General features: G+C 48.3%; 1 protein-coding gene across 1 annotated transcript in view; it reads right to left on the bottom strand.

Moving 5' to 3' along the window:
• MYH14 (myosin heavy chain 14) overlaps positions 1-14,561 on the bottom strand; it is an 87,740-nt gene that overhangs the window by 54,446 nt on the left and 18,733 nt on the right. Inside the window, exons 9-13 of the mRNA XM_007463432.1 lie at positions 7,391-7,486; positions 4,992-5,110; positions 3,605-3,757; positions 3,243-3,416; positions 2,760-2,933 (exon numbers count right to left, since the gene is read on the bottom strand). Of these exons, the coding sequence (XP_007463494.1) occupies positions 2,760-2,933; positions 3,243-3,416; positions 3,605-3,757; positions 4,992-5,110; positions 7,391-7,486 (716 nt within the window). The remainder of the gene's footprint in view (positions 1-2,759; positions 2,934-3,242; positions 3,417-3,604; positions 3,758-4,991; positions 5,111-7,390; positions 7,487-14,561) is intronic.

The raw sequence follows: 14,561 nt of genomic DNA, 5'->3' as shown, positions 1-14,561 counted from the left end.
AAATAAATAAATAGGACTCCCCTGGTGGCGCAGTGGTTAAGACTTCGCCTGCCAATGCAGGGGACACAGGTTTGAGTCCTGGTCCGGGAAGATCCCACATGCCGCAGAGCAACTAAGCCTGTGTGACACAACTACTTAGCCTGCGCTCTAGAGCCTGCGAGCCACAACTACTAAGCCCGCACGCCATGACACCTGTGTGCTTAGCCCGTGCTCTGCAACAAGAGAGGCCATTGCAATGAGAAGCCCACGCACCACACCAAAAAGCAGACCCCGCTTGCCGCAACTAGAGAAAGCCTGCGCGCAGCAAAAAAGACCCAACGCAGCCAAACATAAATAAATAAATTTAAATAAATAAAGATAATTTAAAAAATAATAAAATAAATAAAGTTTTATTGGAATACGGCCTTTATTTATGTGTGAACTTGTGGCTTCTTTCGTGCTCTCATGGCAGAATTGAGTAGTTGTGCCAGAGACTGGCCCACAGCACTGAAACTATTCACAGAAAATGTTTGCTGACCCTTGATTTAGAGTTCAGATCAAGCATCACTCTCCTCTGTGAGACCTTCCCTGGGATTCCTCCTCTGGACTTTGACACTATCCATAGCTGGCCCCATTAAAGCACTTATCGGCCTTATATCCCGATGGTCTGTCTTCGTCTCCCTCCCAGATAAGGAACTTTGTGAGGACGGAATCATATCTGACGTGAGTCCCCAGCTTTGCTCAGCACAGGGCTGAGCCCAAAAAAGGCATATGTTGGCCAAATGAATGAATAAAATGCACCTAATTCTCCACCTGATGAACTCCTATCCATCTCTTGAAACCCACTGAAAATATCCCCTCCTTGAGGAAGCCTTTGCTGACTTCATCAGACAGAGTCCTCACTCCTCCAAGGGCTTTCCTACCCCTGGCCTGGCTGTGACTTGTCCCAGTGGACACCAGGTGGCCCCTGCTTTCCCTCTGCACCCTCCCTTCATCCTCACTCCCACCCACAGCCCCCAAGGCTGGCCCCTCCTTCCTACCTTGCCCGCATAATGCAGGACGCTGAAGTCGGCCTGATCCCGCAGAGTCCTTGGCCGCTGGAATTTGGGGTGACCACCCTGCTCTTGGGCCACCTTCTCCACAAAGGACTTGTCTGTGGCCTTTGGGAACCAGCATTCCTCATCCAGCAGAGCCAGGAGCCCAGGGGGGTTAGCCTGACCATTAACAGAGGAGGGCAGAAGAGTTAAGTCAGATCCCCAAATACTGGACACTTAGGTTGCTGCTAATTTTTAGTTCTTGTGCCACTTGGGACCTACGAGCAAACACGAGAACAACCGTTATAGCCATTGATTAGCCCTTTGATTCGAGCTACGCCCTGTGGCAGGCATGTTCTGGGTTCTAATCATCCAGCAGCCACACAGATCTACGCTGTTTTCCCCATTTAACCGATGGAGAGGCCTGAGGCCGGTGGGGTGAGGAGCTGGACCAAGGTCACGCAGAGGGTGGAGCAGCCGTGGGCTCACCGGCCGCTCGATGAGGTCGATGCAGGGCTGCAGGTCGAGGCCGAAGTCGAGGAAGGTCCAGGGGATGCCCTCGCGCTGGTATTCCTCCTGCTCCAGGACAAACATCGTGTGGTTGAAGAGCTGCTGCAGCTTCTCGTTGGTGTAGTTGATGCAGAGCTGCTCGAAGGAGTTCAGCTGTGGCGGGGGAGGGACACATGAAAGAGGGGGACAGGGACCCGGAGGGGGCAGGAACCCAGGGGGGACAGGGACCCATAGAGAGGGGGGCAGAGACAGATAAACCCCCCCCCTGCCAATGCAGGGGACACAGGTTTGAGTCCTGGTCCGGGAAGATCCCACATGCCGCAGAGCAACTAAGCCTGTGTGACACAACTACTTAGCCTGCGCTCTAGAGCCTGCGAGCCACAACTACTAAGCCCGCACGCCATGACACCTGTGTGCTTAGCCCGTGCTCTGCAACAAGAGAGGCCATTGCAATGAGAAGCCCACGCACCACACCAAAAAGCAGACCCCGCTTGCCGCAACTAGAGAAAGCCTGCGCGCAGCAAAAAAGACCCAACGCAGCCAAACATAAATAAATAAATTTAAATAAATAAAGATAATTTAAAAAATAATAAAATAAATAAAGTTTTATTGGAATACGGCCTTTATTTATGTGTGAACTTGTGGCTTCTTTCGTGCTCTCATGGCAGAATTGAGTAGTTGTGCCAGAGACTGGCCCACAGCACTGAAACTATTCACAGAAAATGTTTGCTGACCCTTGATTTAGAGTTCAGATCAAGCATCACTCTCCTCTGTGAGACCTTCCCTGGGATTCCTCCTCTGGACTTTGACACTATCCATAGCTGGCCCCATTAAAGCACTTATCGGCCTTATATCCCGATGGTCTGTCTTCGTCTCCCTCCCAGATAAGGAACTTTGTGAGGACGGAATCATATCTGACGTGAGTCCCCAGCTTTGCTCAGCACAGGGCTGAGCCCAAAAAAGGCATATGTTGGCCAAATGAATGAATAAAATGCACCTAATTCTCCACCTGATGAACTCCTATCCATCTCTTGAAACCCACTGAAAATATCCCCTCCTTGAGGAAGCCTTTGCTGACTTCATCAGACAGAGTCCTCACTCCTCCAAGGGCTTTCCTACCCCTGGCCTGGCTGTGACTTGTCCCAGTGGACACCAGGTGGCCCCTGCTTTCCCTCTGCACCCTCCCTTCATCCTCACTCCCACCCACAGCCCCCAAGGCTGGCCCCTCCTTCCTACCTTGCCCGCATAATGCAGGACGCTGAAGTCGGCCTGATCCCGCAGAGTCCTTGGCCGCTGGAATTTGGGGTGACCACCCTGCTCTTGGGCCACCTTCTCCACAAAGGACTTGTCTGTGGCCTTTGGGAACCAGCATTCCTCATCCAGCAGAGCCAGGAGCCCAGGGGGGTTAGCCTGACCATTAACAGAGGAGGGCAGAAGAGTTAAGTCAGATCCCCAAATACTGGACACTTAGGTTGCTGCTAATTTTTAGTTCTTGTGCCACTTGGGACCTACGAGCAAACACGAGAACAACCGTTATAGCCATTGATTAGCCCTTTGATTCGAGCTACGCCCTGTGGCAGGCATGTTCTGGGTTCTAATCATCCAGCAGCCACACAGATCTACGCTGTTTTCCCCATTTAACCGATGGAGAGGCCTGAGGCCGGTGGGGTGAGGAGCTGGACCAAGGTCACGCAGAGGGTGGAGCAGCCGTGGGCTCACCGGCCGCTCGATGAGGTCGATGCAGGGCTGCAGGTCGAGGCCGAAGTCGAGGAAGGTCCAGGGGATGCCCTCGCGCTGGTATTCCTCCTGCTCCAGGACAAACATCGTGTGGTTGAAGAGCTGCTGCAGCTTCTCGTTGGTGTAGTTGATGCAGAGCTGCTCGAAGGAGTTCAGCTGTGGCGGGGGAGGGACACATGAAAGAGGGGGACAGGGACCCGGAGGGGGCAGGAACCCAGGGGGGACAGGGACCCATAGAGAGGGGGGCAGAGACCCAGGGAGGGGCAGACAGGGACCCAGAGAGAGGGGGACAGGGCCAGCGTGACGGAGCCCTCCCAGCCCCCAGCCAGGCACAAAGCGCACACCTGGAAGATCTCAAAGCCGGCGATGTCCAGGATGCCCAGAAAGGAGGCGCCTTGGCGGGGGCTACGGTCCAGGGCTCGGTTGAGGCGCAGGACCAGCCAGCGGAAGAGGCGCTCGTAGGTGGCCTTGGCCAGGGCCTCCAGCGCAAAGTCAGCCTGCAAGTCAGGGCACACAGTGAGGGCCCAGCCTGCACATCAGTGCCCCCCGACCTCGTCCTGCTGGCAAGGAGACACTGGGTGTGGACGGAGCCCCATTATGGTTCATCAACAGCAGTGACATTAACAACAGCAGATCATTAGTGACGCCCTACTGTGCGTCGGGCACTGTGTGAGTGCTTGGGGGCACATTAGTTCATGAATATTCCACCCAACCCTTGAACCAATTTCCATGGCAGAACAGGTAAGAGGGTGGAATCTGGAGACCAACATCTAGATTGGAATCCTAGCTCTGCTACTTAGAGGCTGTGTGACCTCAGGCATGTGAATAAACCTCTCTGTGCCTCAGTGTCTTCATCTGTAAAATGGATCCTATCAATAGTACCTTGACTGAGAGCAGAACCCAGGTCAGTGTGATCCCCAATCTCATATCCCTCACTGTGCCTTCTCTGTCCTAGCACCTCGAGAGCCCAGCCTGGGGTCAGGCAGAGGCCTCTGCCCCAAAACTGGAATTCTGAAAACATCTAGTCTGTGTTCACCTCTCCCCACCCTCACTGCCACCACCCTTATCTGTGCTGCTGTCATCGCTTGCCTGGACTATGACAGCGGCCTCCTTGTGTCTCATTGCTTCCACTGGGGCCCCCTGGACCCAGTTCTCCACACAGTAGACAAGGGAATCTTTATAAAGACAAACTGAACCAAGTTATTCCCTGGCTTAAATCCTCACTGGCCTCCTGCTGCACTCTGCATAAAACTCACCTCCTTATTGTGGCTCCTAAGACACCATGTGATCTGTCCCCTTCCAAGCTCTCTGACTGCAGCTTCTACCACCCTCCCCCACTGGCTAGTCTCACTGATCTCCTTAATGTTCCCAACTTGCCAAGCTTGTTCCAGCCTCAGGGCCTTTACACATGCTATATTCCCTTTGTCTTGAACCATCCAAGTCTCAACTCAAATGTCACCTCTTCTGAGAAGACTTTCCCGAGCACCTCAATCCCCTCCTTTGAAGAAAGCACCCGTTTCTTCCTTTATTATCTGATTCCCTACTACAGCCTGAGCTCCCTGAAGGCGAGGTCTTTGTTTCCATGACTGCTTTTATTCTAGCACCTAGACCAGAGTCGGTAACTGAACAGACACTTAGCAAAAGTTTGTTGAGTGAGCGAGAAAAAACTGGCATAAGCTGCTTAAAAATCCAGGGCCCTCCCTGCGCCCACCTGCCGCCAGCCTTGCCCACCTGTTCCTTGGTCTGTGCTTTCTGCACGTAGTCCCGGCCAACTTTGATGCGGGGGGTGAGCAGGGCGCGGGAGAAATCTGTCACCCCCAAGCCCAGGAGGCGGCAGAGCTTCTGTGCAGCTGAGGGCGAGAGGCACCAAGATGCGATCAGCACTGGGAGGTGGGGACAGTGCAGAGTGGGGGAGGGGGGAGAGGGCGCCACCCCCCACTGTTGGTGGAACACCAGCCTTTCCCGCTAGAGGCATTACGGGTCCTAAAGGTGTGTGCATTCTCCGGCCCAATAATTCTCCTCCTGGAACCCTAAGTTGGCAAAAATAATTCTGGATGTGGGCAAAAGCTGGACTAGGAGGATGTTCGTCACAGCACTGTTTACAATGGAGAAAACCAGGAAGCAACCTGAATGTCCAACAGCTAGGGATTGGTTAGAGAGTCAGGGTGCATCCATTTGAACAAATGTTCTGCAGTCACTAAATATTATTATTATAAATAATAATTATTTATAACATTATTATTACTAATTAATAATATAAGCATTATAATTATTATTTAATAAATAAATAATAATTATTATAAATTATTACACGGTACACTTAAGACGTGTACATTTCATGATTTATATGTTTCACTTCAAGTCCATGAAAGAACTGTAAACAAATATTGGACGCCAGTAAATGGTATACAGGCTGAAGGGTCTATACCAATATCTGCGATTTTGAAATGCGCCAGAAAAGGAGTTGGATGAACAGAGGATGCAAAGATATTCGATAAAGCAAGTGTAGTAAAATGTCAGTGGTAGAATCTTGGTGGTGGATCTGGGTGTTTGGTATAAAATTTTTTTGAACTTTTCTATATGTTGGAAAATGTCTCAATAAAATGCTGGGGGAAAACTCTTGGAATAAGAGTTCAGTGAGGTGGCCAAACCTAAAAGAAATCTTTAAAAATTCACTGCTCTTCCTTATTTTTGTAGGAAAAAAAAATTGCCAAAATGTTAATAGCTGTTTTGGCAGAAGATGGAGGAAGGGCTGTGTGGGCAGGTGTATTTCTTCTTTCGCCTCTGAATTAAAATGATCATTAAGAAGTGTTTTTGAGCCTCTATCACTTGCATCACAGGAAGATAGTTACTACAAATACTCAGCTCCAGCAAAAGAAAAAAACACTGAGGAGGAGACACATTAAAATGTCAACAGTGGTTATTTCTGAGAGGTGATGAGGATTTAAATCAATCTCTCTCTCTCTCTCTCTCCCTCCCTCCCTCTGATGCAATTGCAATTTCTAAATCTTTTACAGTGATTTTGCATTATATGGGAATATTTAACACTGAAAACACAGCATGGAGTACTATGCTGCCAGTAACAGGGTGACTTAACAGGGTTCTAAGCCCTTGGTGTGTACTTTGCCAGCCGGTGGAGCCTGGGGGCTGCTTCTCCAATTAATGTTTGCAAATGCAGAAAATGAAATACAAAGGATTCCAAAGGAGATTAATTATACTGACATACAGTTCTCCTCACGGAACACAGGTGAAGCAACCCCAGCAGAGTTCTAGGTAATAACCTTGAAAAGTTACCCCCATTGCATTAAGGGGGTGGGGGGAAAGCAGGTTTCAAAACAGTTTATAAGGTCTGACCCCAATTTTGTAAATCAAATGAATGAGTATGTATGGCACACCTGCTGCATGTGTGAACCTGGCCCCCAGACGTCACAGGGATAGCTCAGATCAGTGACATCGTGAGAGATGCCCCTTCCTTCATATGTTCTGTGTTGTACAGCTTTTGAAAATAGCCCATAGGGTTTCATAATCAGGACAGAAAGCTCTTCCCATCTCGAGGGGAAGGCAGTGTAAAGCAAGATTCCATTTCTGTGATAATTATTTCCACATTGCTACAGACGTAGAACAAAGCCCACAGAGAAATGCCCCCAAAAATGTTAGCAGTAATTATGGGTAATTTCCCTGCCTTTATACTTCCCTGTCTTGCCATATTTTCTTCCCCATTCAGATTGTATTATTTTATAATAATAAAGAAGCAAAGCTATTTCCATTTTGATAAAAAAAAAGGAATATCAACTATACTTCTGCTGAAAGGCAAAAAAAAAAACAAGTATATATATGCAGAGCGCAGAGGCCAGGAGGAGATATGGCCAGTGCTAATGCTGGTTTTCTGGGAGGGGCTGGGATGATGGAGGATCCTGCTGTCCGCGCCCCCTTCCACCTTGGCACACTGGTGTTGTTCAAATTTTCAGCAAAGCTCACACTTTTTATAATCAAGAAAAGAGTGGACGGTGTTATTTTGGTAAAGATTCAGCAAAGGGCAGGAAATCAGGGTGGTCCTGGGTGGGAGGTGGGTCTGGCTGGGGAGGGAGGATGCTCTGTACGTGGGTGGGTAGCAGGCCATGTGGTGGTACCTGTGTTGTCAGGCATGGAGGCTTGATCGGTGTTCCGTTCTCTCTTCAGGACAATATTGCCAAACTGGAGAACGGCCGAGACCATCCGCAGCATGGCTAAGGGGCAGCAGAGACACAGATCAGCGAGGCTCAGGGTCCTGACATGTGGTCTGAACTAGCCCCTTAGAAATCTAGCTTAAACAAGGACCTACTGCATAGCACAGGGAACTATACTCAATATGTTGTAATAACCTATAATGGAAAAGAATCAGAAAAATAGATATATGTATATATACGTATAACTGAATCACTTTGCTGTACACCTGAAACTAACACAACATTGTACATTACCTATATTTCAATTAAAAAAATAAAATAATAAAAAAAAGAAATCTAGTTTAAAAACCTTATGTCAAATTATACCACCACGTGACACCAAGCAGTCTTAAATACATGAACGGATAAATGAATTCTGTATTTTTTTTTATTTTTTGGCCACACTGCGTGGCATGAGAGATCTCAGTTCCCTGACCAGGGGATGTTAGCTCCCCGACCAGGGATCAAACCCATGCCCCTGGCATTGGAAGAGCGGAGTCGTAACCACTGGACCTCCAGGGAAGTCCCTGAATTCTGTATTTTATATTCAAAGTTTGCTTTATCGCCATTTGGTGTCTGCTCATGTCCATTTTATAGAGCAATGCATAGAAGATTTAAAAGGACTTAGAGAAATGAATGAGGATGATCTTTAGCAATATGGAAAGATTTCTAAAATATCGAGCAAAAAATTCGAGGTGCAGAATGGTATATATGGCAACCACTATCTATGCAAAAAAAAAAAAAGGCAGAAAATGTCAAGGTCAGTCAATTTTCCTTATTCTTGGTAATTATGTTCTATAGGGTCACCTGAAACACTGAATTATCGAATGTGAACAAATGCTCCTATGGGGGAATACAGGTTTGGTTCCTGGGAGCCTCTGGTCACATTTTCATCAACTGATCAATGCATCACCTTGGTTTATGTGTGTTTCTGTTTAAAGACACCTTATCAGATGGGAATGTAAACTGGTGCATCTAAAACAGTATGGAGGTTCCTCAAAAAACTAAAAATAGAATTGCAGCAATCCCACTCCTGGGCATATACCCAGACAAAATTCTAATTTGAAAAGATACAAGCACCCCTATGTTCACAGCAGCACTATTTACAACAGCCAAGACATGGAAGCAACCTAAATGTCCATTGACAGATGAATGGATAAAGATGATGTGGTACATATATACAATGGAATACTACTCAGCCATAAAAAAGAACAAAATAATGCCACTTGCAGCAACATGGATGGACCTAGAGATTGTCATACTAAGCGAAGGTCAGAAAGAGAGAGACAAATATCATATGATATCACTTATATGTGGAATCTAAAATACGACAAAAATGAGCATATCAATGAAATTGAAACAGACTCACAGACACAGAGAACAGACTTGTGGTTGCCAAGGGGTGGGGGGGTAGGGGAGGGAAGGAGTGGGAGTTTGGGATTAGCAGATGCAAACTAGTGTATATAGGATGGATAAACAACAAGGTCCTACAGTATAGCACAGGGAACACTTCAATATCCTGTGATAAACCATAATGGAAAGGAATATGAAAAATACACACACACACACACACACACACACACACACACACACACATAAAACCCAGTCACTTTGGTATATACAGCAAAAATTAACACAACATTGTAAATCAACTACACTTCAATAAAATTTTTTTAAAAGACATCTTATCTGATATATAGCATTGATTCACATTGAACTCACAACCAACATTCACTATAACTGGAGTCTGAAGGAAGCTCTTCTCACACACGTATTTTCTCTGTAAAGCACATCACAGCCTTCCTGCTCTTAGGGACACCGGGCAGCATTAAGCATTACATTTAGGGGGACATTTCAGACAGTGAAATCACCAACCAAAAAGCACCCCAAAAGTGAAAAGCATGGCACTCAACAGACTGTAGAAAGGACAGTGGTTTACAGTATGGGCCGGAACAAAGAAGGCTGAATGTCACCCCGTGAGACTTCAGTTGGGTGCACACTGGGCAACTCAAAACTTTCACTCCTCTATGCATGACAGCAATGAGCACAAAAGCACCAGGATTGCTGATTTGGGGGTTACGAATAAATGTGTGTAGGTGAATTCTCCAGCTCGGACATCGTAAAAGAAGATCGATTGTATTAATATTTGCACGTCTGCGCAAAGCGGCTAGAAATCTCGCCGTGAGTGGGCAATGCTGCCCCCTAGAGGACGTCTCGGGAACGTGCAGGGGTTGGTTAGCATAGGGATGGGGGCCAGCCTGGCAACGTTTCTGGATGTCAGAGACTGGGCAGGTGGGGACCAGAGGAGATGCTCTTCTGTATCACAAAGAGTTGCCCACATTCCGTTTGATTGCGAAACGTCCCAATGGACATTCACGTCTGTGAAATCATGGTTTGGAATGCTCTGAGACTAATCCCAGCTGTTTCATGTATACACACAAAAGTGTTTTGTGTTTGGTTTTAATACACAGTGCATTTTCTAGGAGGGTAGTCACTGAGGAATCCGAGGGAAGGCTGGTCTTGGTTTTGTTCAGAACTTTATTAAGATTTCGTCATCGCGTCAAAGCCTCCTTGTCTCCACCCGCAAAGCTGCCCTCGGCTTGGAATGGACCATATAACACACCTACATCAGGCTGGGCTCCTGTCTGCTGCTTTCGTGGTGATGCTTCAGACCAGCGCCAAAACCCAGGTACCTCATCCACATTCCTCCTAGAATAGTCTTCACGATTTATGGGTTGAAAAGGACACTGGTCTATTTTCACTTACTCCGTGCCAGGTCCTGTTCCAAACACTCACAAATGACCTCATGTCACCTTCGGAACAACTCACTGAGCCAAATCCTGCAATAGCATCTTGCGATGGCAAACAGTAAAAACCCCATTTGACAGACAGGGAAACCGAGGCACATTCGGGTAATCAACTTACCCAAGATCATCCAGCTCATAAGCGGCATGGCTGAGACACACCCGGTGGTCTGACCCTGGGGTCTGTATTCTTAACAGCCATGCAGCCCTTTTCGTCCCTCTTTTAGCATAAAATTCGGATGTTTCTACGAACGTAGAGCACACACACAGAAAAGCACACAAATCACCTCCATCCAGCTCAGTGAGATTTTACAAAATGAACACACCAGTGGACCAGCCCCTCAGAAGCTTCTGGCCACTCACTGAACTCGGACAGATTTCACACTCACAGGATTGCAAGGAAGAAGCCAGGTTCAAAAGTGCACGGACTGTATGGGTCTGTTTGTTCCAAATTCAAGAGCGGGCGAAACAACGCCATGTTGTTAGATGCCAACATAATGGTGATGGGGGTTGCGGTGAGGGGAAGGGGCTTGAGGGGGCGTCGAGGTGCTGGTGATATGGGGTGTCACTTGCAGAAATTCCCCTGAGCTGGGTGCTTTGGCACCGCGCTCATTTTCTGGTGTCTATGCTACGTAAGCTTCTGCACAAAGTTTACTTAGAAAAAGGAGTGGCGGAAGATGGAGGGGGGAGCCGTTCTGGGAGACCCATGCCAAAAATGCGTAACCCGAGGAAACACACGCACATTGACAAAACAACTGGTCTGTAATCTCCCCAAGTGTCAAGGTCACGAACGATAAAGACTCAGGACCGGTTCCAGATGGATGGAGAGTAAAGTGTGACGACTAGATGCAACGTGTATGATCCTGGACTGGGGAAGTGTGTGTGTGTGTGTGTGTTTAACTTAAAAAAAATTTTTTTTTTTTGCTATAAAGGACATTATTGGGACAGTTGGCATAAGGTCTGTGGATTAGATAACAGTACTAATAGTGCCAATGTTAATTTCCTAATGATGATACTGTACTGTGTTCGTGTCAGAGAATGTTCTTAGGAACTAAGCACAGACAGATTCGGTGGGGTGGGCGGTAAGATGAGTAATGCCCCCTCTCCGCAAAATGTCCACGGCCTGAATCCTGTGAATGTTACCTTGCAGGGAAAAATAGACTTTACCAATGTGATGAAATTCAGGATCTTAAAACGGGAGATTAATCTTGCATTATCCAGGTGGGTCCGAAACGTAATCATAAGCGTCCTTATAAAAGGGAGGCGGAGGGGGAAGGCCACATGAGCAGAGGTTAGAGTGATGCATTTTGGGTTTTTTTTCAATTTTTTTGGCCGCGCCGTGTACCTTTCGGGATCTTAGTTCCCCAACCAGGGATTGAACCCAGGGCCTGGCAGTGAAAGCGCAGAGTCCTAACCACTGGACCACCAGGAGAGTCCCTAGAGTGATGCATTTTGAAGACGGAGAAAAGGGCCATGAGCTAAGGCATACAGGTGGCCTCTGGAAGCTGAAAAAGGCAAGAAAACGAATTCTTCCCAGAGCCTCCAGAAGGGACCAGCTCTGCTGACACCTTGACTTTAACCAGTAAGACTGATTTTTGACTTCTGACCTCCAGAACTGTGAGGGAATAAATGTGTTTTGTTATAAGCCACTACGTTTGTGGTCATTTGTGACAGTGGTCATCGGAAATACGAAGGGTGAAGGGATCCCTGGGCTACACCCCTACTCTCGAACACCTCAGAACAAGTAATTAGCAAGACAGACAAGGATAAAGCAGATGCGGCAAGATGGTAATGTTTGAGGAATCTGGGAGAAGGTATGCAGCGATTTTGTATACTCTAAAACTTTTCTGTAAATCTGAAATTATTCAAAATGAAGAGGTTAGGGACTTCCCTGGTGGTCCAGTGGTTGAGACTAGCGCTCCCAATGCAGGGGGCCCAGGTTCGATCCTTGGTCAGGGAACTAGATCTCACATGCTGCAACTAAGAGTTTGCATGCCGCAACTAAAGATTCCCCATGCCACAACTAAAAGATCCTGCATGCCACAACTAAAAAGATCTCACATGCTGCAACGAAGATCCCGCGTGCCGCAACTAAGACCCAACACAGCCAAATAAGTATTTTTTTTTTAAAAAAAAGAGGTTAAAAAAATCCCTGAAAACAGAAGTGGGGGGTGTTGGTCACTGGCCTGACAGCTTCAAGAAGCCATACTCTGAGGGACACACAAGAAACAGCTAACAGAGGTGGCCTCCTGGGGGCCCGGGACACTGGAATGATCATAGACTTTTAGTTCTTTTTGAATTTCATACTCCTTGAAATGTAGTCAAAAAAAAGATCACTGCTGAGAACAGACTCAGTTTCTGGAATTAGACAGTGAAATTGCAGTGATGATTCACACCACCTTGTGAATATATTACAAATACTGAACTGTATACTTGACAATGGCGAATTTTACAGTCCATGAATTCTAGTCCCCCAGAGAAAAAAGGTTTTGGTATAGTTTTTGGGGCACGCTGGGGTGTGCAACAAATCTGAATTTTTCCTCTCCATCTCCATCAGGATCGTAACTCCTTGTGGAAAGTATCTGTTCCTTATTCACCTACTAACTGTATCCTCTGCATACAATAAGCACTCCATAAATGTGTTCATGAATGAACTTCAGTTTGCCACTTTGGGGGGAAGAATTCCTTCCACAGTCCCCACTACTTTTGGGATTCAATCTTATCCCTTATCAAGGTCTTCGGCACCCTGTTCCCAATCCTCCCACCTGCTCCAGCCCCGGGTCCCCTCAGTTACTCCAACCAGCCAGGCCAACCTCTTTCATCCTGGCCAACACCTGACACTCTCTCTTGCCCCCAGGCTTTTGCCCTGGGAGTTCCCTCTCCATAGAGGCGGTCCAGGACCACCTACACCTGCTTAATTCCTGCCTGACCATCAGGGCTCAGCCAAGCGCCGCCTCCTCCAGGGGCTGCCCCGCCTCTTCCGAGACCCCACCCCCCACCCCCTTGACCCACAGTCACTGCTCCATGCACCTTCCAGCCATCACTCTTCCAGGGGATCAACTTTAATCCACTTGTGTGATTTGATGCTCCCCGGGTCTCAGCGCTCCAGGGGGCAGGGGCTTGTTCTGTCTTGGTCATGGTTCATTTCTCCCAGCGTCTGCAGGGGTCTGGCCCGCAGACTCCATCATGTGTTGAATGAATCAATATACGAATGAACAAATGGCCAAGAGGTAACTAGTGGGGGGTACATTACTGAGGCGTGACCTGGGGCAAGTCAGTGGCCTCCTGGGCCTGGGTTTCCCCTGCTGGGCAGTGGGAGGGGCTGGGCGGGGGGGGGTCAGGAGGCTGGGGTGTTGGGAACAGCCCAGAGTCCCAGAAACGCTGGGAGGTTTTGCGGCAGGGCAGTGAGGCACCTCCCAAAAGATAAATAAATGAGCACATCTCCTGATAGACTCACAAGGGCATCATCACCCCTAACAAACTGGATGATTATTCATCCTTAACATCAGCTCAGACCTGACCCAGACTCGAGTTCCCCTGGTGGCCTTTAAAATGGCCTTTTACGGTTGGCTTCGGAACCTGTGTGGGTTCCAAGCACCGGTGAACCTGACGCCTGAGGGGTTGGCAGTCAGCTCTGGCTGGTGACTTCAACCCAGCTGGCGGTAAGCAAGCCCCAACCCGCATGGGCGGAGGCGTGGGGCTGGCGAGGCTATGACGGCCTCACGTGACAGGAGCTCACCTCCCTGAGTGCTAGGCTGCCTGTTCCACCTCCCTGGTGGCATTTACAGCGCCAACGTGGATGGGAAGTGAGGAGGGGCGTGGAGGTCCTGCTTCCACTGGCCCCGAATGCTCTCTGCCCTGGGCTTCCCGTGGGCGATCCAGAGGCGCCCACCTGCCTCTCTGGAAACGGATCACGGGCTGGCTTTGGAGTCAGACCCGGGTTCCACCACCACCTCATCAAAGGCAGTGAGTCCTATAGGGCAGACACCCCACCTCCCTGGACCTCTGTGTCCTTCTTTCTTTTTAGCCGTGCCATGAGGCTTGTGGGAGCTTAGTTTCCCAACCATGGATCGAACCCAGGGCCATCCCTAACCTATGAGTCCTAACCACTGGACCGCCAGGGAACTCCCCATCTCTGTCTCCTCTTTCTTCCAAAGGAGAGTCTAGAAAAAAGGTGACTGGCTGGCTCCACTCCTTGGAATTGAGACACAAAATCACACTGTTATGAGACCCAATCCACCTGCCACACCAGCAAAAGCAAAAAAGCTGACAACAGTGGTTGCTGGCAACCA

The sequence above is a fragment of the Lipotes vexillifer genome, unplaced genomic scaffold, assembly GCF_000442215.2.
Source record: "Lipotes vexillifer unplaced genomic scaffold, Lipotes_vexillifer_v1.1 scaffold802, whole genome shotgun sequence".
Taxonomy (NCBI): domain Eukaryota; kingdom Metazoa; phylum Chordata; class Mammalia; order Artiodactyla; family Lipotidae; genus Lipotes; species Lipotes vexillifer.
Note: the sequence above shows the minus strand (reverse complement) of the source record. Positions and strands in the feature narration are given on the sequence as shown.